This window comes from Scatophagus argus, chromosome 10 (assembly GCF_020382885.2).
Source record: "Scatophagus argus isolate fScaArg1 chromosome 10, fScaArg1.pri, whole genome shotgun sequence".
Lineage (NCBI taxonomy): Eukaryota > Metazoa > Chordata > Actinopteri > Scatophagidae > Scatophagus > Scatophagus argus.
The window spans coordinates 18,884,016-18,910,321 of record NC_058502.1 but is presented as its reverse complement, the minus strand read 5'-3'; the positions used below and the strand labels follow the sequence as shown (position 1 = coordinate 18,910,321).

At 42.5% G+C, this 26,306-nt stretch overlaps 1 protein-coding gene across 3 annotated transcripts in view; it reads left to right on the top strand.

The window, feature by feature from the left end:
- Positions 1-26,306, top strand: part of LOC124066474 (adhesion G protein-coupled receptor A3) — a 137,686-nt gene that overhangs the window by 70,767 nt on the left and 40,613 nt on the right. For all 3 annotated transcript variants that reach the window (XM_046402865.1, XM_046402864.1, XM_046402863.1), the window contains 2 exons: positions 18,697-18,907; positions 19,411-19,619. In XM_046402865.1, coding sequence (XP_046258821.1) covers positions 18,697-18,907; positions 19,411-19,619 — 420 coding nt within the window. The remainder of the gene's footprint in view (positions 1-18,696; positions 18,908-19,410; positions 19,620-26,306) is intronic.

Sequence of the window (26,306 nt, the reverse complement as noted above, 5' to 3'; positions counted from 1 at the left end):
ACCCAAAATATATTTTTCACAAGTAGAGGGATTCTCAAGGACATACCTATCCTAAAATGATCTTCTCCAATTGAATTTATATGGGATGATTATTGTGGGTGACAGATAGATAGATAGTCCTCAACACACTTCTGAAAAATACAAAAATTCTTTTTTTTTTTATCCTTCCTCCGTCCCCTTAAGCACTCTGGATTTTTGCAGGTCTTTCTGTGCCTGTGTGTCCCTGGCACTGCTTCAGTGGCAGTGGGCGATCATTAGAGCTCTTTGCTCCTGGCAGCCGCTCAGTGGTCCGAGGATCTGGCTGTTGTCTGGAAAGCCCGGAGCACGAAGCAGCAGCCAATCCCACCGGACCACAGGAGGAGAGGAGGCACGAGCCACGCTCCTTCTGCAATGATTGGTGCATTGTTTCAAGACACTCGCTGGCTGGCAGATTGATAGCGTGGGATGCATTGAAAGAGGGTGATAGGAAGGGGAGAAGGTGAGCAGTGAAAGATGGAGAGAAAGAGAGAGAAAAAAGAAAAAAGCAAGTAGCTGTTGTTCTTTTAGATAGCCAATTTATTTTGCGGTTTTACTTCAGATTTTAGCCCTTTCTTTGAGATATGCGTGATTTGAGTAGAGGTGCACTCCCATTGGAAGCATCAGAAACCAGAGGAGACTTGTTTTTGTAGTTTTGATCACTATTTCTCCCTGTTGTATGATAAAATATTCTCCTCACAGTAACTAGTTTATACTGTTTACAAACCACCAAAACACAGCCATAAGAAATGAATTTAACGATGTGTTTTTCTGCTCTAACGTAAGCTACTGCCATTAGCATGTCCAGCTAACAAGCTTATGACCCACAGTAGTTACAGTCTGAACTGCATTTTTTCCCAGAGCAAGAATCACATCTTTAATTAACTGCAATATTTACACTGTTGCAGATTTTAGCACCAAAAGTCTATAAAAGTCAGCTGTGCAATATTTTAATTCAGTGCACTTTGTTGAGTGTGTTTGCCCAGCTGCTCTGTGTCTTCATGGGGCAAGCGGCTTTATGAAAATGACACGGCTATGTGACATGGAGATCACTTATTTCCTCATTCCTTAGGACATGTACTGTCACATCCCATTACGGCGCCTCAGCATTGGGAATTGAACAGGCCCTGACAGACTGAGATGAATTTAGATGTAGCGATCTGGTCTGGGATAAGCTTTAATAGATTACATTTTATGGTGACGCGGCCTGTCCCTTGTCGCTCAATGTGCCCTTATCCTCTGAGCTTTACGCACGCCTTGTCGCGCACACAAATACACAATCGCAAACAAACACACCCCTCCGCCCAGTCTCATCAAGACTCTATTGCTTCTTCACTGTCCATTACTCTGTCGCTCACTTGTCGCTTCATCACAGCATTACACCGTTGTGTTTGACTTTCGCTCTCCACCTGCGTCTCCTCTCTGATGAGATTTGGAGGCTCCCTGAGTGATGCGTCTGTTTGCCTTGACATTAAGGGATCAGATGGGCTAATGTTAACGGCACCATAATTGCATAGATTGAATACGGTGTTGTTCTGATTCGCCCTTGTCTCTCCACTCTATTTTTATCAGGACAGGCCCTGCAGCAACGGGGTTGTTAGCAGCTAATGGTAGCAAAGCAACAAAAACCTCAAATTACGTTTGGCACTAGGGATTCAATGGTTCAATAAAAATCAGTTTTACCCACCACTGCCCTCATACCCACCTATCCTGCCAACAAACCTCTTCAACTCCAATGATCTCTTTCCAGATCCTCACATCTGTGCAAGAGCACTCCAATGATGCTCTCGAACTTTTTTTATGACTGTTGCTATCCACACTCTAGATAGCTTTTTAATTGAGACAACTGGCTCCAGATGATGTGGCTTTAAATTGATGGAGCATTGACTTTCAGTTCCTTTATTCACAGTGAACTTGTTTTGATATTGGTAAGAAACACATCAACTCCCAATCTGTCCTCCCCATGACAGAGTTTCAGTCAATATTATTGTGGTGAAGGATTTTACTCTAGCTGTGGGTGAGCGACTTCACACTCTCGCGGTTTTACTGTACCTGAGTGACCTTGATGAAAGTGGTCGAATCTTCTTTATATAGTGACTTGATTTATGACTATGTATGTGTGATAGAACATCAGTGTCAATCACATTTCAAACCCGATTTTTAGGACAAGTACGCTGGATTATGGATTTTAATTCATGTGCACATGAATTCACCACATTGTTTTAAGGAACACAACTTAAGTATTCACTCAGACCTTTACTGCCTTGTGAGGTAAAATCCAGTGCCTCCCGATCCAGCCAGTCATAATTTATTCATTAAAAGCCGTTATCTGATTATCCCCATTAATCAGCGTTGTGTGTTCCTGTAAACAGAGCAAAGAAGGACAAAGAAGAAACCCACCTGAACTTGTTTCCAGCACCTCATGCCTGCGGTGCAGGAGAAGAGCCAGCAAGATGTGGATTGTGAGCGAATGTGGGCATTGATTAAGAATTTATAATGTGAGAAGTGGGGGTGGATAGGACCCGTGTAACAGGGGACACTAAACAAAACAAGCCAGCGCCAAACATGGAGCCAAGCCTCTCCTCGAGCTTATAAATAATGTAGCAGAGGAAAACACTACATCCTGTTGTCGCACCGCAGCGGTAAACAGACAATTAACATAATAACAGACACATATACCCATGCAAGCCACTCAGTGGACGGTGTGCCCTTGCTGTGCAGGATAGTACTAATTGTGATTAAGCTCTACAAATGAACTGGGTTATACAGGTGAAACCAAATGTCGGAGTACAGTACGAAAAAGAACTTTGTTCTCTTTGATGGCCCTCTTTGCAGACTTTCGGTTTACCCTGCTTTGAAAATCTGTCCTCCAAAAAGTATCTTTGTTCTATATTTATCCTAATGCCCTCATTCTTATTCAGTCCAGGCCTTCTCAAAGATTTCCTTATTCAGTGCTTATTTGAATGGAATTTTCAAGGCTGCTCTCCTCCCACTGCAAGTGCATCACTAGGCGGTGGTGTAGTATCATTGATGTTCTCCTCATTTATTTGTGCCAATTAAGGCATTAACCTATAAAACAGGGTCAAAAGTGGGGCAGGGTCAAATTCTCTTAGTCGGGGTCTATAAGTTTTTGTTTACATCCTGGAAATATCAGACCTTATTTTATTGCACATTCTTTTTACCCTAAATCCCAAAGTTCTACCTGGGTTGTAAAGGTTAAAGCACCTTTGATCACCTACCACTAACCAACACACTTTTAAAGTTGAACTCAGTGCCAGATTTCATTTTCATGAGTAGTTTGCACACAACGACTCTCCTCATCTTCACCGAGGCTACCCCTTTCTGTTCAATTACTGCCTTGAAAAAATTCAAAATGATTCACCGCGGTGACAAATACGTTGTGTTTCTTGTGACTGGTTCACTATAAGAGGCACTCTGTGTTTTGAACACTTTTAATGTGAACTAACAGCAGGGAGAGTGAAGAGCAAACAAACAGTAACTCTGGATTAATTAACCATTTCCTGCAAATTCCCTCCTGTGTATAAAAAAACTCTTTGAATCCAGTTCAGAAATGGCACACTGCACCATTAACAATGAACAGTCAAATAGATGGGTAATCACAGAAAGTAAATACACTGACAAAAATAGTATGATAACAGCTGAAAGAGACAGTGAATGGCTTAAATATCGTCCCGTGGTTTTGCACTTACAAGAATCTCGTCCCCTCCAGGAGCATTGACTGACAGCACTGGACGGTTTGGGGCATTTATCTGAGTCCTGTAGCCCCTGGAGTGTACTTGGACCTGGATTGGCAGCTTTGGAAAGAGCTGTAGCTATGGTACATTGTGACCGTGAGAAAAGAGATGGATGGCACAGTGTGTTAGGTTAAGTCTTGTAGATATAGACCTCGACTGGAGTTCCCATGGGGAGCAAACAAAGGTTGATGGTGTTGGGAATCACATGAGGAGTCAGCTGTGTGTTATCCAGTGCACCTCTCTCTTTCTCTCTCTTCCTCCCCTGCCCTGGGACCAGGGACTGAGGGCTGTCTGTGGAAGGTCATGGAGATAAGGTGGAATGTTGTTCTGCTGCGGAGATAGGGAACAGCCGCAATTACTGCCACATCAATGAAAAGGTCTTTAAATATCTGCTGCTCAGTGAGGAGGGAAGGTGGGGACACCTCCTGCCAATTGCTCCCTTAGGTACATTATAAAAAAATAAAATCTCAACAGTTAATTTTGTATCAATTTTAAAACTCGCCAGTATGTCTGTAATTTCTCTGCAAATATTATATAGAATAGGTTTGTTAGAATAACGTCATTTCATTTTACATGCCTTATATTTTATCAGAGAGTAGGTCTGTACAGTGGAGAGACAGATAGTAGTAGGTGTACAGTAAGTGCAAGTGAAGAGCAATATGATCATATAAAGTAATCATTGGTTTAAAAAGTTTCTGTTGCATTTATGTGATGTCAGGTGAGAGGAAACATTTAAAAAGCAAAAAGAGAGAAAATGTTGGTCTTAGCAATAGTTTTTCATTAACATTCACTCTGACAGTGTTTTAAACCACTGGCATGGCCCATTATTACCACAAAGTCTGCCTAAATGTTTGTTAAACTCAGCACTGTGATGGACACACTCACTGTATATATACAATGTACATATTGGTTTTTTACACATGCACATACCTGGATTTTAAATTTTCTTAAAAATTTGAATACAGTTTTTTGTAAATACCTGTACTTTGAGATTTTAGTTTTGTTTATCCTATCTTTATTAAGTTTATCCTATTTTTTATACTCTGCACTTTTCTCCTTTCTTGGTCGGGAATACTGCATGTGCAATGTCTGTAAAAACAAGAATTTCCCTCCAGGGATTAATAAAGGAATTCTGATTCTGATTCTGATTCTGATTCTGATAAATCAGGTATTTGAGCAATAAACATAATTTAGATGTCTCAAGTTTAAAGTATTTAATATAACAAATAATTCTGTATAACTTTATTTCAGGCTATACTGCAGAGCATAGATTTGATCAAACATACTGGTAAGATCCAGTACTTAATACTGCAGATAATCTTATACATTTTTTCTTTCATCAACAATAAGAGCTATAGCCTTCTACAACATATAACGTTTGTGCACCAATCTCTCTACTTTTACCAGCCCAGGGAATCTTACAATATTTTACATCCACCAGTAAGTTGGATTGACAAAGTCATGTTTCTTGCTGCACCAACATGTTTCTCCAGTAGCCCAGAATGTGCTAAATTAGTTAAATCATTAACATTGACTATTAACCAATAATCAGTGCACTGACATACCTAACTAATGTATTATACTGTAAGAAGAAAAAATGCATCAAAACATTTTTGAACTCATAAGGCCGGTTTGGCTCATCTCTAATCTTTCATATTAGTGTGCTGCTTTAGCAGGTTTTGAGATCTATTTTTGAGGTGAAAAATAATGGTTCCTCAGTGGTATATGTGTTGTGTGGGTGAAGGACAACAGTGAATGTTCTGTGCATTGTGGTCAAATGGGGCAAATCAGATGCAGTACATCACATCTACAGTATGCACAAACGTGTGCATGGTGTTTCTGTCTGTTTCTCTCTGACTCTCACCCTCACACGTTAATCTGAGATCTGAGGTGAAGCGGTACCCGAGGTGCTTTAGCTTGAGTGAAAATTACATTTACACTGACATAGAAAGGCAGGTCCATGCCTGGAAGTGGAACTTAAGTCTGGCTTGTGCTAGCTGATGTCAAGCATCCATTCTCATAGAAATCTCCCTGGAGGCTGGAGCTTTGCAGTTCACTTTTGAGCTGCTCGATTGAGGGAGACACATCACAATCAGCACCATGGTCTCACAGAGCTGGTTTCTCGTTGTCTCACCTGCAGCCTTGCTGCACTCTGCTTGTTTTATGCAGCACCTCCAAATTTGATTGTGTTTGGTGACTTCCTCTCCTTTGTCAGTTAATATCTACTGTACACGTGGATATTGTGTAAGGCTAAAGATTGTGAAGTTAAAATAAGTCAACCTTTATTTTTGGTTTTGGACTTTTAGACTGGTCCCCTGGGTGAAAGTCCCGGGTTTGACACATCCACCACCCCAAACTCCTACTTCATGTGTGTGTGATGCAAAATAAGGATACAGAAATCTCCTGACAAGAGGAGCATTAAGTAGTCAGATCGACTTTGAAATGAATCTTAGGTCGAAGCAAGGAGCATATCTTTGTATCCGCCCCGACACCGCAGCTTCGGTCAATTCTCTCAGCGTAATGACGCCTTGATGACAGTGCTAAGCTCTTTTAAAGTGAGTGGCTGAGACAGACTCACTGCCATAAAGTGACCAATTAGCTCCCACCCCTGAGATCTGTGTAGCTCAGATGTTGTGTCATAACAGCCCTAGCTAGGAGCATGTGGCAGGCTCTTCAGTCTGATGGCAGCACTAGATAGCCAGACAGGATTTCTCTCAGGATAGAAGGGACAGCAGCAACAAGCTCAAAGGTATAAATTCCACCACCACCTCCCCTAACCACCCCACAGCTAAATCCCACTGGACAGAAGAATCAAGGTGGAGTAAGTCTGTGCCTCTTCATGGAAATGCTATGCTGTATGTGCATGCATACATTATGGTGTTTATTTAGCTGTTAGGCTTGTTGAGTTCAAGAAGTTCTGAAGGATGATGGGCATTTAATCTTGGGACTTGCCTTAATTTCCCTTCAAAATTACCTGGCTGGACATAATCAGAGGTATTCACATTAAAAGGTGAAATTGAAGAGCTTGAAGTGCTTTTAATGTAACACTGAGGGCCACAGATATTTTGTAAATTATAAGGCAGTTAATTCCTTGAGTATCTTCTGCTAGGGACAGTTAGCAAGATTTTTGTATCTTAATTTCAGCATGGTGTTAAAAGTAATGGCCATCGCCTCAGCTGGAATTATTCCAGCTAAGTAATTATTATTAATTAATTAGCTAATTAATTATTATTAATTAGCTGGAATTGAGAAAATCAACATTACATTTATTTATGTCCAGTAAACATGATTTATAAAAAAAATATATATTTGAAGTATATTTATTGAGCACCTTAATGATCTGTTGATATGACAGGACATTAAAACCTGTTTTTTCCACTTTGTTTTGTGTCCTAGCAACAAAAATAATGTATGTCCATACATTACTGAATAATTGCACTCTACACTGTTGACAACTGGAAATCAACAGCAAAGTTCACAGCTGTAACCAGATTTACATGTGTTTTGAATTAGATTAGCAATGACTAATGTGCATGGAGACACTTTACATACAGCATAAAGTTGGTTTGCTTTAGCCTTGCTAGAGAGTGCACTTTTAAAAGAATGAATGGCACTTTAAAAAGACCTAAGCTATATGCTACCGGAGCTAGGTTGGAGAGGTAAATCATCGATTGTGTGGTTCAACTTGGAACAAGCAGAAAAATCAATCCAAAACAATCGCTTGAAATCTCTTTGTTCTGCCTTTTTCAGGGCTTTAAGGCTTGAATCAAAGATGATTGCAGTATTCTGAAGCATATGTTAAAGGGAATGATGAGACAAAGGTCAGGGGTTGTTAACACCATTACTGTGCTTGTTTCCTAATCAGGGAAAACAAATCTCTGATGAATGACTTCCCTCTCTGTGCCTCTCTGTGGTCACTGTGCACACTAAGTGGAATGGCTAATACAAGTCCCTGTTGGGCTACATGGCTTGGTCCCCGCTAATCACTGTTTGAGACAGAATCTTCAAAGTGTGCCCTCTTGTCTGATGCTAATCTGGGGGCTCTGTAGATGGATCAGCGTGGGCTGTGGGTACATTGGCTCAAGTCAGTGCTGCTCCATCCAAATCATCTGCCTGTTTATTACGGTAACATGTAATGGGTGACTGTTTGAAAACCTGATAAATTGACCTAACACTGGCATTATGTGCTGCCATTAATTATGCATGCTGACCTTGGGCCTGGGTCAAAGACATCTGAAATGTTGCATTTGCTTTTTACATGTTTGGCAACAAATACAGAGGAAAATGTGTCTTCTTACCCAGGAATTTAAAAGCAATGTCTGCTTAACATATGCTAAGACGCTGCTAGATATCTTCCAAAGTAATCTGTTAATTCTTTAGTCTGAAAATGTCAGAAAACCAAAGATATACAGCTTATTTATCACAGAAGACAGAAAAAAAACAGCAAATACTCACATTTGGACCAGGGAGAGAAGCTGTAAAGTGCAAATCTTTGGCATTATTGCTAATTATTAATGATTAACTGATTATCAAAGTGGTTTCCAATTAATTTTCTCTGTCAGCTAATCATTTAATTTACTGATTGTTTCAGCTCTACTCGCAGGTACAAAGTAGCCACATGACTCGTGACCTTATGATGCTATGACTCCGTTGTGCCTGTTAGCAAAATGAAATTATTCATTCCTACTCTTCTGCTGACAGAAAGCACATCCATGCAGAAAGTGAGAAAATAGTCGTAGGCTAAATAATATGAATTAATTGTGTTCTGTGTGAAGCAGGGCAGAATGGCAGCACCCCGTCACTCTGATTAGGAATGAGCAGTTATTAGGGTGGATGCTGACAGTGTAATACCAACAGTTTTGGACTTTTGTTACGTCCTTTCATATTCCTCTCTTGTTAGCTGTCTACTGTCTCGTCTAAGAAATCCCACCAAAAATACATAAAAAAGGAATAATCATCTAAAGAGAATGGGGATTTGGATGTGAATATGTATGTATTTTTACCATCATTTCACGTATGGTAAACCTCAGGGCTGCTGCCTACACAATGAGTTTGGTATTTTAATTTACTTTACACAAACATCTCGTTCAGATCTCGTTCACATGACTCAGGACAGTATTTTGCTGCAATTGTCCTAAACAGACAGTGGATTGACACCAGCTTATTACCCCTGTTTAACAGATTAACTGGCTGACAACTCGAGTGCAGATCTCAGGGGAATTGATTTGGTCAGTTAGCTCAGATCATCATTTTTTTCCATCTTATTAAGAAAACTGCAATTCCCATCATGGTCATTGCCATCATGGCGCTGGAGAAATTGTTGCCTGCCTGATCATACTTATGACAGTGATGGTCTTGATCGAGAAATACAAGCCTCCTTCTCCTCCTTTCACTACATGTATGAGTCAATTGGCTCTTTTCCCACTGTAGGTGGAGGAGGGGTTGGGTTGGCTATGCATGGGACCTTCATTGATCAAAACATGGGGGGCGGTGGGGGGGTGGGGGCAGCCAGAGTGAGCTGATTATGGTAATGCTTCAACAGATCGATTAAAGGAATGTGCGTTTGAGGCACAACAGCGCTCCAATAAATCCTCCGTCCTCTCCTTGCTCGCGGTGAAGTGTCTCGGATTCCTCAGCATGACCAAGACCGAGAGACTTGTACAGAATACCAAACAGCAGCTGAGGACAAATACATCAAAAGTGCATGCATTACATAAAATCTAGTGCACCAAAACTCAAGAACCATTGATTTCTTGTTATATTAACCAATTTGTGTCCAGCACTGAAAAATAAAAACTGTGGCTTGTTCACATATGCATTTTGGTATGTATATGTGTGTGGAAAACTCAGCTGAAAATGTAGGCTTTAAGGGAACGGTTTGTTTTTTGTTAAAGTATTATAGTTTTCTAGTGTTTATTTGCATTTTATCCCAGAGTTAGAGGAGACAATTGATACCACTCTCATAGACTACAATATCAGTCAGTACAGGCTACACAGGATGTGTAACAGCTCACATTATATGTGTATATGTGCGCAATCTGAGGAAATTTTTTCTCCTACCCCTTAAGTCTGTTTTTTGTGTTTTACACATGTAACTACACTGATTCTGTGCTGGGTTCTGAGTGTTGCCATAAAGCAGGTGACCTACAATCACAATTCTGGGCCTGAATGCATCCTGTGTAAATAAACAGAGGGCTGTTAACTTGCTGTACATTGTCAGAGGTCTTCACAGGTCCAAAAGTTTGAGGACCTGGAGACAGACATTACTTGTCTCTCTATTCCGCCTAGTCATACAAGGTGTTCTGGCTGCTGTTAGATCTGATCTGTCATCAAGAAAATGAAGAGTTGATTCGCAGTACAATTTTTTTGGCTTGGGGAGAATATCAGTTTGGTCAAAGTCAAGTCAAAAGACAGAAGTCTAAGTGCAGTCATCTGTCAAAGTCGAGTTTTTTGAGTTGGTCAAGTCATCACATTCATGACACAAGTGTGCATGTCCACAACTGTGGCAGGGTGTAAAACCAGCCACCATGATCCACAGCAACAGAACAAGGCCTTACATAGGCACATTTTATCATGAATAGGATTTGGACTGATGCAACTCAGGTCCAGAATCAGGTCTTGGTTACGAGGAACATAGTGGACCCATTGAGACCTCTAGTTCAATTATGAAAATGTCCATGTTACCTTGCATAAAATGTAGTTAACACTTGACACTGTTGTCACACTAAACACTGGGGACATGCAGCTTTCTAGAGGCGATAGCACAAAATGGAATTAGTGTGTTTAGCTGTGCTGTGGAGAACCTAACCTAAGTGTTTGGGGTACAAATACCGATACAAATCCATCCATCCATCCATTTTCTATACCGCTTATCCGTCAGGGTCACGGGGGAGCTGGAGCCTATCCCAGCTGACTACGGGCGAGAGGCGGGGTTCACCCTGGACTGGTCGCCAGTCAATTGCAGGTGTGGTTGTCTGTCTTTGTGTGTTGGCCCTGCCACACTCTCACACTCTCACCTAGGGGCAATATAGAGTAGCCAATTAACCTAATGTGCATGTTTTTGGTATTGTGGGAGGAAGCCGGAGTACCCGGAGAAAACCCACGCAGGCACAGGGAGAACATGCAAACTCCACATAGAAGGGCCCAGACCGGGATTCAAACCTGGAACCCTCTTTCTATGAGGCGACAGTGCTAACCACTGCACCACCGTGCCGCCCCCGATACAAATCAAAACAAAAAAATTCTGGGGATTTTTCCACAGCTCTGGGAAGTGATGGGATTCCACTGACCCGAGCTGATTGCAGTTACCATCCTCTGCAAAGATACAAGTTACAGACATTTCAGAGAATAATTTTTCTATTATTCTTTTAACTGTAGATGTAGAAATAATACCTTGCCAGCTATTATTGTGTGAAGAAACACAGCCTTTCTTCACTTTAGAAATGTGGAGGCTAACAGTTTAATAAAGCCAATGTGAGGTGACTAAGCACAGTGAGCGGAGGCTTTACTCTGGGGGGGTTTGGTGAATATACTTATTTTTGTCTTTCTGGCTTGCTTTACACCACGCTCACACATCCATGTCCAGCAACTATTCAGTGCAGCCTTGTCTTTAACTGAGATGTGCGGTGCAATTTCTTCCCATGAGCAACCCTGAAGTACATCTCGCTGTGATGTGAGGTTACTCTTCTGTCTTTTGTGTCTGTACCATGAATAGTTGTACATGGTTTGAGCTCAGGGGGTCTCAAATGTACCTTCACAGACCACATGCAATAATATCACACACAAAGACAAATATTATAGGATGGTAATAAACTTTCTCATTTCTGCCAGTGACTTCATCATCATCCTGATGAGATAAAGATGACCACCAAAGCCATTACAGTTTTATTTGGCGCAGCTGAAGGATTAAAGGGAAGGGATTAATATGGTGATCGGAGGCCATAAATAAAAGGCACTCTCCTCTCCTTTTTCTGTGCTTTCATTTCCTTCCCAGATGTGCTAGATTTGCCCTGGAAATGCCCAAAGGCATTTTCGAGGCAAGAAGTTTACATGTAAAACGAGAGAACAGGTCATCGAATTGCGATTTCAATGCATTTGCATCTTTAGACAATGCAAATGGAAGCTTAAGTGCATTCAAGCTAAACAATATTGCTTTTTGAATTTCAACATATGGATGCTTGAAATAGGTGTGTTCATTGATAAGATGGCTCTATTATTGACATCTTTTTTAAACGATGTAGCACTGCCTGATTGTTCTAAAAGACACTCTAAAAGACACATCAGGAGTTAAGGCTTTTGTGATGATTTGCCATGTCAGTGCAGCCTATGTCTTTGCACACAGTGTTGCATGATGAATTTCTTTTTGTGTTTACGCTGGTTCCCAGGACGTGCATTTTGGTGCGTGCCTTGATTGGTTCACTGCCTCCCTGCTGCATGGTTCAGCTGGAAGCAGTCATCTTGTTGCATCATCAACCACAGCGATAGGACGGCAGAAGCCCCATTATGCTGTTTAGACACGCGCGTGCATGGAGGTGATTCATCTCTAAAGCTTTGTTCTTTTCCTCAGCGTGATTTGTCTTTGCTATGCAGACAAGCGGCGACCCCTGCACTCCTCTAGCGTCTCATTCATTTACACAACAGCAGGTGTGTGTAGGTGCGATGCGAGGGATGATACGGTCTGCAGCTCAACACCACTGTGTAGGAGAAATCCTATAGAGCAGCCGCCTGTGTTAGATTACCATTAATGAGCAGCCTTCAGACAACTCTGTAAGTTGCATCATCATGCTCATGAGAAAACTGAATATTTACACTTTCCTGGGGTCTATCAAATCTCATATAAAAATTTAATTATGACTGCTTTTGTAAAAATCTTTGAAATCTTCACAGTTTGATGTCTGCTGGAGGGGATGTCGAGAGGGTGGTTAGCAGTGTTCCCAACTGGAGGTCTGCAGCCAGCCATCCGACTGTAGCATGTTGTACACTCTGGTTTTGCTGATGAATGACCCCCAGCTCCCTACAGTCATGCATATTCATGTATACACGTGTTGATGTACAGGCACTTTACACATGAAGCGCCCGCTAGGCGCTCTGCCTCTGTGCACTGAAACTGTTAAATCGCCCAGACTCATAAGCGGGTTACCAAGGCAACACTTAAACAGTACTAGCTATAGCTTCTAGCCACTGAATCATACATGTGAGGCGGCATTATGAGCTAACATAACTCAGTGGTTATTACTACTAGCTACCGTAATATACACTATACATCATGGAAAGGGGACAAACTACACATCTCAGAGCTCCTGTTTATCTGCATGTGTGTGTCACAGCATGAACTTCAGCTGTTAGGGTAACACTCAGCAGCGTAATTATTTCATTCCAGTTCATTTGCAGAGTTAACCCTTTTGCCTCGTACTGCAAATGGCATACATTTATGAGATCAATACTTGGCTTTGGCTTGGCAAAACATGGAGACTGTCATAAACACCACGCACACAGAAAATCAAACAGTGACTGAAAAGTAATTGAATGATTCAATCTACGAAGCACACACACCGGTTCACATTCATTTCACCTCCCAGCCGAATCTCATATTACAATCTGGAAAGACCCAAAGAGACCATTGTTCTACACCCTCTCCTCTCAAATGGAGAACTACTTTAATCACATTGTTCAAGTGGAATGAACACCTTCTGGTTAAATCTACGGTTCTGACGGCAAAGTGAGGGACAGACGAGTTGTGATATCTCGATATCAGTGCAGCACGGTTGATCCTGGGCTGAAATAACACTATCCGACAGGGGGAACAAAAGTGAGAAATCTATTAAATTAGCAGCTCAACATCACCTTGACTTCAGCAATGTCTTGTCCTTTCGTCTCATTGGACCACTGACCCAAAATAAGTGATGGCTAATCTGAGAATAAATTAAAACAAACTAACAAACAAAAAACAGAGCTGTTAGATGTACTTAATTACAGGGGGCTCATACGTTTATCCATCCAGCAGTCCAAATAGGAGGACAGGACCCTGCAGCCTAATCCAAAGCTATGACTGTGTTTCACCTCTTGGGCAGTGCCAGTACACCCACTTTGTGTGATAGCCAACTGTTATTGCTTCACCAAATGACCACCCATTAATCCTCTCTCCCTGCCCTGCAGCTGAATCAAACTTGAGAAGCGTGAGCATGGGCGAGAGAATGTGGCAATAGTAAAGCACGAACTGGATCAACTCCAAAAGACACTGCCCCCTCATGTGTGTGTATCTGTGTGTGTGTGTGTGTAAGAGAGAAATCCTCACTGTTGTGGACCAGAAGCTGACTTTTTTCTTTGGATCACAGTCATGCTAATTCAATCCTATTCGCAAACAGGCCAACTAACCTACAGCTCGTTCAGCAGTGTTCAGAGTGAGCATGTTGTTGAATAAACAGATAATGAAAGGTTTAGAGAGTGAATGAATACATGAACTGATGAAAGGCTTGGGGTTTGTCATTGGCTCTTACTACAACAATTTAAACATAATTTAATTAATGACACATGCAAGTCTTTACTCTATCTGCTGAGGAACACTGATGGAATAGAGACACATATGTCCCGTTCTCAGTATTGATTACTTACAACACATCACAGTGAGTTATCTTCTTTCCTGAGCCAAAGCTTCCAAAGCTAAAACCAGGGGGCAAACCTGTTCTCATCCAGACATCTCTTTTAGGTCAGTATGTGCCTGCAAATTGAGCTGAAATGTAAACTGAAGATCAATGATGAATTTACCCTCAGAGACAGAATTATACTGAAGGATTGAGTCATCCAAATTCTAAACTAATATGTGGAGAAATAAAATTCAAACTATCTGCATTTGGGTGAAGTGACCCTAAGAACAAATGGGAGATGACTCAGAGGAATGTTTTTTTTCCTTTATGTACTCAAATTATTTCTGATCAATATAGCTCTGCACGAAAATATGTACTGAGTCACGATCATTTTTGTATTCACTAATGCTGGCCATGTACTGGAGGCTACAGTGACGTGGCATCAGGAGACTCATGAGACAAACCCTTCCAATACATTTCCAGATATGGAAGAATCTGACGATGGCCAATGAGGTTCTGTAGTGAGAGCATATATTTGCATGAATTCAAGCTGAAAGTCTGTGAATTTCTCTTCTAAGGTCTGTACTGTCTCACAGACTTGGCTCCTTTTGGCTCATTATCAATCACCCTGAGGCTAATGTATTAGTTATGCTTTTATGCACAATGCATTCATTATTTTGTAATCCACAATGCCTTTTTAATCAAACAATGTTGTCCATCTGTTGCAGCCTCTTGAATGTTTTGTCAAGACACAACGCTGTGATGTGACAGTTTGAGTCAGAGCTGACTGAGAAGACTGTAGCTGACAGCTGAAGCACAGCCTTGCCTCTCCAAAAAGCCTGATTTCCTGCTTCAAATCTGCTCAAAGGCCCCCCCAACCAACACAGCCTGTCTGAAGGAAACAGACTCCTGTTGGCATGGCAACCATGTAGGACTGTGTGTAATTTCTCTTGATAAGTAATGCTAACAACGCTACTACATAAAAAAGCTCAGGAGGAAAAACGGCTTTTAAGCTGCAACCATGGCAATCGCTTCTGTAGAATTATGTTCCCCGTGTTTATATTTTTAATGCCTGCCAATAGAAGTATGTTCAAACCTTGAAAGTGGTTCGAGAAGCATGTGCAAGGTCTTGCTGAATGTTGCTTGTGAGCAATCTGTGATTTATTTTCAGACTCTTAAGCATCATGGGTGGAAATGACCCCCTGAAGTTTCCTGGTGTCAACCTATTTGTCATGGTCACTGTGTCTTTGACTACTTCTGCTCTGACAGGAGTGCCAATGATTACAAAAAAAAATTATGCAAATCTCCCATCATGCTCGTCAGCAGTTCCTCCAGGCAGGGGCCGAGCTCAGCAAGATACCCTTTGAGCTAATTTCATTTCATTTATAGTTCATTTTCGAATTGCCGCCTGCGCAAATAAATAAATTTATCTCTCCCACAGATATATCTACAAAGGCACAGAGCTGTGGCTTTTTCTAATTTTGGATTATACAATATAAAAAACACTTACTGGCTCTCCCAATTTTCGCCTCTTTGTCTAAACGCATTTGACAGTAAATCCCTCTGTGAAGTCAAGGAGCCACATTTAAGCGTGATGTTTATGCTGTGATTTGGTGGCTGCCCCAGGTCAAACACCGCTGTTATGTTTTGCCCTGCAGGCTGTTTTGCAGCTCTGTGGTTCTATCAAGCAGGGCCGTGCATTAAGGAGCAGGTGGAGGAGGGCGGAGGAGGGAGGAGGAGGAGGGCAAGAGGGAGCAGCTTGAAATAGGAGGTGACTGCTGACATTCACCTGGATGCCCTCTGTAAGGAAAGGAACAAGTGTGTGTGTGTGTGTGTGTGTGTGTGTGTGTGTGTGTGTGTGGTGGGTGGGTGGGTGGAGGGGGGGATCCTAGAGCGAGAGACGGAGGGGAGTGTGTGATTATGGTTACTAAGGCTACAGCATGCTGCACTGTTGGACAGGGAGGGGCTTGGAGGAAGGTCAGACGGCTGAGGCACATCCAGCTAAATCAACTCTGAAGTGTGAGGTCCCCGATGGTGTTGGGGTTGAGGAAATGTAGCTGTTTGGGTTGCTCAGGAGGAACATAGATTGTCGCTTAAAACGGGACCTTGCCATGGCTTGAAGCGCACCCTCTGGGCTGTAAATCCCTTTGATACACCACATAAAAGAGGATAAAAGGTGTAAAAAGAGATGAGGAGAAAGCATACGAGATAAGATTCCTTTTCGTGAGTTGTACACCTTGAATATGTTCTCTCCCCCCGGGGATGCAGGTCACCTGATGCCTGGGTTCGATGTATGAAAAGGGACCACTTGGTCCTGTGTTTTTCGATCGTCAGGGAGGCTCAAACCCTCCGTGCTTCTGTCCCTGATGTCTGTATCCTGTGATGTCCTAGAAGCTTAAGATGTTTGGAGAAAGGAAATGATGCAACATAAATTTCAGGGCAAGGTTTCTCTGTCTTTCTCTCTCTCCCCACACATACACATGCTGCCGGATGAAAATCAATAGCCTTCAAGAGTGAGCCAATGCAGAAACTAGTAGCAGTGCTGTAAAATCACCACCAGCTCCACACATACGATGAGTGCAATGTAAAGGAATAGTGCTTAAGCACACCATTGCTCTTTCTCACCTATAATACTAATTTCCTTGATAATAGAAGGGCCAGAGGGATCAAAACAGTCCAGACTCTCATATTTGACCGGGGGCCGGCGGGGGTGTCTGTCACCACCAGGGCACACACATTAAGAAACAGCACAGCAATGTAGCCAGAATAAGAAACAAAACAACGGAACAAAGGAACTCTTGTTTAACCTGATTAAGAAATTTGGCCATCTTTCTCCTCAACATTGATTGGGCTGAATGCCTGACAAAGCAGCTGCCCATTAACTGTAAGGGCACTTAATGGGCATCCACATTCATCTTCCCTCCCCTTCAGGCTCACAGTGCTGATGCTCTGTCACTGGAGGATGACACGACTCAAAGCTGAACAAAACAGCCTTCATTTGGAAAGCGAGCCCCCGCACAACACGATCATCGTCACCCCCGTCATTAGCATCATTCTCCATTATGGTCACTGAATGGATGAACATGTGGGGACATATTAGTGTCAGTGTTTTTGCGTCTTTCTTGAGATCTGCTCACAGAAATGTGTCTGCGTTTATCTGAGAGAACAGTTTCTGTGTAATCACTTATATCAAGAAAGAGGATGTTAGTCTGTAAAGTGTTTCACACATAAATGAAGGTCACTGATCAGGCAGTTTTCTAAATAAGTTACAACAGAGATCATGTGTGGAAAAGCTTCAGAGCAATATGTTTTGTTTTGTTTTGTTATTTTGTCCTTGCACGTACACCTCGGTTCCTCTTCTCCATTTTTGCGCATGGAATACTCAGCACATCAGAGCCTGTGCAGTCATATCGGCTGATGCATGGGGTGGAGCGTGTGGGAAATGTGTAGGTTTTTTTATGCTGACGTTGGCAGCCTTTTTTTATGATTAAACTTGATCTTCTGGCAGGGTTAAGTGCAGCCTGTCCTGTCCTAAGTGCAGTCAGTATTTGCTCGTCCACACACCCTTGAGCAACATTTCTGTCCACCAGGGGCATCGGTTCTCTAAATCCTGAGCTGTGGCAAAGTTCCTGCAGCTGTTGTCTTGCAGCTTCAAAAGCCTTGATCCTGATTTTATGATTTTAGCACATATGTTCTCAAGACAGGGTGGGCACATGCTCCTGCTGAACATGGTAGTTCAGTATGCAAATTTCGTGACCACAGCTTGTAACAGCTCAGAAGGACTGTGGATCTTGAATGCAGCACTAATGAGATTTCGGGGTATGGCTGCCCAGAGGATTCTTAGTTATTTTTTTCTTGCAGTTAGAGCAGTTAAATACTAGTTTACAAGATCAGTTTGGATTCACCTAAAGATGGCGAGTGCCTACACCTTGACATACCCAAGCCATGCCCCCCTCCCGGAAACCCCCTTTTTCCCCCCAAATGTTACCAGGGATGTTTTTTTTCGGGGGATCTCCAGTGTTTAGTCTTTGAAAAGAAGATAAAGTCAGACCGGTTGTCTCTTTAAATCAAGCTGCAGTGTTGATGTGCCCTCAAGCTGAAATGGTAAGAACCATTTCCACCTCTGCGGCAGGGAGCCTGACCAAATAGGCGCACTAGAGCGCTTCAAACGTGATTCTCATTCCCTTGGTCACTTGTGGTCTATGGTCGCCTCCACTCCTGGAGACGAAAGCAATTTGTTTTGTCTTTTTCTATGGGAGTTTGCTTTTTTTTCCCCCCCTGCGATTCTCGGAGACATTATTTAATTTTTATTTTCCTCTCTCTTTTTTTTGTTCCATCCGCAGAACTCAGTGGCAGTCGCCTCAATCCATTTACCGCTGGCTGGTACGCCTATCTCCTCCTCTGCGCTGCAATCTGTTGATAACTCCACTTGCAAGCTGCAGTTTATTGTGTTTCGCAATGGGAAACTCTTTCCTTGCACGGGAAATTCGTCAAATCTCGCAGATGATGGGAAGCGTAGGAGCGTTTCAACACCAGTTGCTTTCACCAAATTAGGTAAGAGGAAATCCATTTTTATCACCATGCCCGTGATGTCAACGCTGTACTGTTTATTGCCACTCGGACTGCATGCTTACACACACAAACACACGTAGTCTGTCAGTTTGTTCTGCGCAACATGTTGAAACACAAGCTTCACGGTGTCGTGTGCACGTTGTTAAAATAAATCCAAACTCAGTGATTTTATTTCTGTTAATGAAATAACTGCAAGAAATGTTCACGTCGCATTGCCAATTCACGGTTGCATTTTCTTTCTGGAAAACATGTTAACTCTAGCTTTTGTGTTTGAAACGAAAGTTTATCTGCAACATTCCACACACACCAGTCTGTCAACTGCAGTAACAGTCTGACACTTTGAGCCACATCAGGCGCGCGTGTGTGTGTCGGCCATACAGGAGTTTGTATGTGAATGTGCGCGCACATGTCAACGCTTCTTTTGCCACAGCACTTAGAGACTTTCCTCTTGGTTTCATTAACTGAATGTCTTGCTTTTCTCGCAGATGGGTGCAGCCTCGGGAGCGCCGTGCACTCCGTCACTATTGCTCTCAGGCACTTCGCACTGGGTGTAGACCCCACCGCAGCCTATTGGGATTTTGACCTGCTGGATGGACACGGTGGCTGGAGGGCAGAGGGCTGCCACATAACAGGCTCCGGGGGCAACACGACCACTATTCATTGCACCCACCATAATAACTTTGCTGTGCTAATGGTGAGTACTACTGTGTGGTACCAGTGTCATTCATTTTAGCACAACCATGCCCCCCCACATAAAGTGCTTCCACTGCTTAGGGCCTATTATGGATCAAATACATCTTTTTTTCACCGTGGAATAGATGGAGTCACGTGTTTTAAGAGGCGCCTCATGCAGGGACCTTTAAAAGCTTCCTTTATTGTTGCTCCTCAGCAGAGGGAAAGGATTTGTCAAATGCGCTACGGGGATTTATTGGCTTTGGAGTGTGCGCTACACCAAATTCCCCCTATAGCTATCCTGGAAATGAGAAGTTGCGTGTGTTGTATAGTCTGCCACCTTTTTCCAAAAAGCAGCACAGCAGCTGAAATAGAAGCGATGCTCGAGAGAAGGAGCGCCTTGTCAGGGGCAATTCGCCTCCGAGCGCAAGTGGTGTGCTAATTGCTTGCAACCATCGCCGAGCAAAAATGTTGGACTGTTAAGCATAGCATCGTTCATCTGTATCGCTCAAGTTGGTCTCGACGCCACCGAGATGCCTTCTCCTGACGACGTCCCCCTGTTCTAATTGATTTCATGAGGATAATACCAAAAGAGCAATGGCATCGCATCGCTCAGTCGCTCCTTAGAGCCGCTGCGCCTGGTCCGCTTTTTTTGGATGAAAAGAAATCCTCCGGATGTTTACCGAAGAGTGGGATTCGTTAGACTGGGAGGTCAGTTCTCAGTAGAGCATGAAAAGTGTTGTGCTTGAGATGTCGGTGCTTTCCGAGTTGCCTTTTTACCTGCATATTTTATGAAGCCGCTATTCAGTTCCGTTGTTGTTCGTATGTGGAAATAAGCTGGCTCTAAAAAAGCCGCATAGGAATGAGAAAGAGTAAGGTACGGAGGGAGAACGGCATAAAGGCATGGGGCGCTCCGAGGGAGAGAGTCGGGTGTCTGTAGAGAATACTAAGCTGTTGTCAGAAGAAGAGCAGATGTCAGGCTGTCATTGTGCATGTATTTTCCTATCAAACACGGGCTTGGGGAGGCGCACCGTCAAATGGGCACCTCGTGTCTGTAAGAATAAAGCGAGGCTGGCAATTTTGACAAATTTCCTAGCAGCAGATTGATTTGAACTTCAAGATACGTCCGACAAGTAGAAGGCAGTCATAGCGATGGTGGAAAGCCGTCACAGGAATGTTCACATTATGGTCTTGCGCGAGCGTTTGCGCCGGGGATTGCGCGTCTACTAATGCAGTCACCACACCCGCCTGGTCTCTGCAGTGCCCGAGAAAAGGACCCTTATTTACGGACTCGTGACATCATTCTCCTGTTGGCCTCATCAAAAATACTGTATATTACAACAGTGAGCCTTATAGCCTGGCTTGTGCAAGAACTAGACCTGTTGCATAATCTTTTCATGTCAAACTGAGAGGGACTGCCTATTACCACCTCACTGCAAGTTGAACATTTTTAATTTACAGTATCTGCAAGAAAGGAGCCTCCATCAGTGTATCTCTCATTTGTAACTTGTGCAGTGAAAGGACTGGAATAACATTAAAGCTGCTGCTTTGTCGCTCTGAGGGGGAAAAAAAGGGTAACAAGTTGCAAAGTCTGTATGACCAGTTTCAGCTGCTTTGACAGCGTTACGGAGGGTGACGGAGGTGCTTGCATTTTGTACCGTGATCTCAGCAGTTACATCAGTACCTAACGTAGCTGTATCACCTTCTTTGCTTCAAAATGATACAGCTGAATTCCTCCTTAGATCAGCTCTCTGCAAGATACAGTGAGAATCCATCTCATGGTGCATCTGTGATGTTGAGCAAACTGTCAGAGGGTTAGCCTCAAAGCATGACAGCTTTGAAAGATGAATAATGCAACAAAATCATTTCAAAGAATATATAGGGGGGGTGAAAGGCACAATGCAATATCCAATTCCTGTTGATCCAGGCTCTTTCACATTCAGTTCTTATAGGACTGTTGTGTGTGTGTGCGTGTAGATGATTAGTCTACAAACAGCATGACAACCCAATACAATTGTCCCTGGGGACTGGGGTTTGGGATATAAAAAGTACTTTAATGAGAATCTTTTTGACTTGGCTCAGAAAGAATTACATGGTAGAGAATCTCCCTCCCCTGGCTTTATGATCAGAATGCCAAATAACCTACTTGGGACAGGAGCTGTGTGGAAAAATTCAACAGCAACCGCCTGCACAGCTTCTGTTTGGGCATACATTATGCTCCCCCCTGCAGTGGGTTTTGAACATTGGGGTGATAAATGCACCATGTTGTTCTTGCGTTAGAAATCAGGGAAATTACTGACCTAAAACTAGTGGCGCAGATTGATTCACATGTGGGTCAGGTATTGAAAGACAGCAAGCTTCTGTTTTGTTTTTTGTTTGTTTGTTTTTTATTCCTGCACTCGGCTGAACTTGAAGCTGTTAGAAAGCAGCTGTTCCAGATTTCAGCACCGGGGACAGTTCCCATGCATTTCCCCGGTCCCCCTCCTCCTGTCCTCCCCCCTCCCCTCCGCAGGCCTGTGTGTGTCTGAAGGGAGGGCTGACTCACTCGTTTACAGCAGTGCAGCCTCATCATCTGTCTTCATCGCATTTACAAGCCTCACCCCCACCACCCACCACCTTCCCCCTCCATTCCAACCCTCCTTTAAACCTTTCCAAAACACGCACCTCTCCTCTGGGACCACCCTGTGAGCTCTAAGTTCTTACTGCCTCACTTGTGGCTAATTTTATTTGTGCGTCTATTCAGCGAGGTGATAATGCAGATGAAGGAGTAGAATTGGATGGCTGCGAATGCTCTACACTGTTTAATATGCAGGAGCAGACCTTTCAGAACGACAGACACACGGAGGGGGTGGCTGGCTTTTGTGAGTATCCAATCATAACAAAGGCCCTAAGGCCACAGACCAATAAGAAAAGAGCTTTTCAAAGATGTATTCCCATACACCATACAAGATATAATGAGTATGTGAAATGAAGTGGATTCCTGAAAACAGGAAAGCTCCCCTAATGATGGCTCTGCATCACACTTACAGAAGGGGAAGAGGTGATGGCTGAACACGGAGTCTCAAACAGTGTAGATGTAATTCTAGATGAAGGCATCTGCATTTAAGAGTGGATATTAATAGTTATTGTTGAGGGTGGTTTTAGCTGCAAGGGGCAGATAAAAAAGACATAAAGAGAGAGAAAAGAATCAGAACAGTCCAGTAGCGGAAAGGTATTCAAATCCTTTACCATTTCAGTAAATGCACCAATACACGATTGTAAAAATACCATAAGTAAAAGTCCTGCTTTCAAAATCTTACTTGCATAAAAGTGTAGAAGTATTACCATTAAAATGTACTTAACATGCCAAAGGTAGTCATTCTGCAGAGAAAAAAAATGTCATCCATGAGTGACAGGTTGTTTATGCACTGGTCCGTAAGTAGCAGTTAGCTGGTGTAATTGACTGACTTGAAGCCAGTTTTGTCTACTTTAGCACATGTTTTCCTAATTTTTGGTCATTTTAGATTTTTTTTTTTCTTTGTGTTGTTATTCTTTCAAATACTGAACATATTTATCTATTCGGGCATCTAGCAGTCATGTGAATGAATCCAACTGGGGACTTTAGTAGGGAAAAATATGACAAGGGGTCCTAATTGCACACTGCTTTTCCATATGGTGACACAAGTACTGTTTTAATGACTTTTTTTCAATGTAAAATCATAATTTAAAGTAGCTACAACTGTAACTACAACAACTACAAAAAAATTAAATGTGATGGAGTACAACATTTTCCTGAAATATAAAGTAGAATTATAAAGTAACATAATATGGAAAGACTCACTTATGGCACTGAAAGTAATATGTAGCATTTCTACATTAAAATGGGTAAAAATAACCAGAGTTCTATGTATACTTTGTCGGATTGCGTATCCGTAATTTCATTCAAGGTAACAGTTCGTTTCATTTGGTCGTCTGTTGCTATAACTTCTGCAAGAGAGTCAGAGGGAAGTCTGTGAACGTGACTAAGTATAACGCGAATAAAACTTTAAAACATTACCTCATCTATAAACGTGGCTGCCTCAGTCATGTCAGATGTTTTTAAATAGCAATGGTGGTTGTTTAACAGTAAAGACAACTCCCATCATTCCATGCTCCTTAAGTCTTTTGTTTTTATTGAGAGATCCCTAACGGCAGAAACTGCATGCTGTGCATTTAAGTAACTGTGCTTAGTTAATACAAACAGATGAGTTGTTAAATGAATTAAGAGAATTGTGGTTCAAGACTTCTGTTTCTCCACAGTGGAAGCTGAATCATTTTAATGCCTTTATATGAATCAGCTTTGAGTTTAAATATGTCACTGAAACCAACTGTAAAATTAACATTTTGTTCACTGACCTCTTTTCTCATTCTACTGCTTCGCGCTCTTGGTAGGAGTATCAAAATTGCCAAACATACCACAGTTCAGTTGTCTTCGCTGGCGCACCTCCATCTTGACCCAAACCAACCAAGACAGGATCCCATCTTGATACATTAGTTCTCATTGGCTGAGCCGTCTCGAGGCTCGATACCACTGTGACATTACTGCTGACTGCTTGAGCTGTCCACAAGGGCTTGTCTGCCCCACAGAGGAACAAAATACGGAAGAAAGACTGAGAATCCATCCTTCCATTTTCCAAATGGCTTATTATGATGACTGTAAGAATACAGAGATAATCAGGCTGCTCTGTATAAACAATATATTGGCTTTACTTTGCTTTTTTTGCTGCAATATTTATTGCATACTGATTCACTATTAGTATCATTCAAAAAGTAGTAACTTGGAGGAACTCAAGAATAGAAGCTGGATGGATACAGAATTAGAAAGCAGTCTGGGCTTCAGCCTCAAAGAAGAGATGCCAATTGATCGTGATTGCTTTCTTTAAAAAATATCCTCTGAAGGGAACTGTTTATTCAAATCCAATCCACATGTGGTGTTTTGTTGTTTAGCAGTTGACTAATACACGCTTGCTGTAAGCTTTGCAGGGTACGTGTTGCTAATCTAAAAAAAAAAAAAAGAAAAAACCTCCTGGCATTGGCAATTTCTGTAGCTCAGAAACAGTGTTTTCTTGTTTATGCCTCATTTTCTCTATTTTTCAGCATATTTCAAAGTTGTGTGTCCTCATTAGCCCTTTGTGAGACAACAAGCCAGTTTTCAGCATTCACCCACAAGCAGGCTCCAGCCTCAGCGGGGTTAACTTTATCCTCATGCCCTGGACTTTCATATCTCTGAGACATTTCATGTTAAAGGAGCTTTGGTGTGTGTGTTTAAGGAGATGAAGGGATTTACAGTGATAATGACGATGACCTGTTTAGATACGCAACTGTGCCTCGCAGCACTGTGTTGGCATTTTCTGTTGATATGCATTGTAGTAGGAGGGGAAGAGGAAAAGGGTGATAGCAGACTGTGATATCAACAGTGGCGGGGGGGGGGCTGATGCCTTGTGGTTGTGTGTCAGCTGATAGTGGATTAACTAAAAGGAGGTCGGTGGTAGAGGAACAGGGCAACGTACAATACGCACCTCTTACCCTCTGGAGAGCCTTTTTCATACAAAAGGGCTCCTGCAAGAGAAATGGCAGCCAGGAAGTCGGTGCAGTACACACGTTTCTGTCATTAAAGTGACGTATAATGCGTCAGTTAGTGAGTTTTAGAGGTGCTGATAGGTTGTAGTTGTTTTCGTTTTACCTTTGGACAAATCCAGGCTAGCTGTTTTCAGTCAGTATGGTACGCTAAGTTAACCATCTGTTGGCTTTAGCTTCATATTTACCAAGCAGACATGAGGATGGCATTTATTTTCTCATCTCTCGACAACAAAGTAAATCAGTGTATTTCCCTCAATGTTGTCCCTCAATGGACACCACCGCTTTGGTTAAAGATGTTTGTAAAACCGTAAGACAGGCCACATAGTGAGTATGAGTGACACGTAATTACGTAATATGCGTTTGTGTTAAGCTTTGTCACAATTATGCAGCTTAAACTAATTCTTAAACCAAATGCTAATTATTTGCAGCCCACTTAGCATCAGCTACCTTTCACCTTTTACCTCACTTACACTTGTTCTAAACGTGGCAGCTGACAGACGGGCACTAATCCACCTCCATCCGGGAGTAGGCAGCCACGCAGCCTCCTCAGTCGCTGACTTAACCAGCTACACTGTTGGCTTGGTTCTGTGCTGTGCTGTCTGAACTTACGGCGTATGAGTTGAGGTTTGGCTTAGGTTAATATTTAATAAATGCACTCATGTTCCATTTGTAAGCATTAACTGAAATTTGATGTCAGGCATCATTACTTTTAGCACATGGGGATTGCTTTGTGTCTGTATGTGTGTGTGTGTGTGTTTGTGTGTGAGAGGGAGGGTATGTGCTTGTTGAAACCACGTTGGCACTGCAGACTTTCCTCTGTTGCTGCTGTTCTGATTTAACCTCTCAGTGTTTGCTGACTGCAGACTTGCTTTGGTGTGAAAAGGGAAGGGTCTGGCTCATCCAGAACAGAGTAGATCGCTGCTGGCCAATAACCTGACATGTGATGCAGATTATTTTCTCTCTGACTAATGAGTTCAGAGCTCGCAGACATCACCAGTTTTGCCCTGGCATTGCGAGAGTAAGGAATACTTACTATTGGTCCTTTCCCTGCTGCTCTGTGTTGGACGCTCTATTTTTAATGCAGTGTGTATCCCTCTTTTAGCCTGGATAC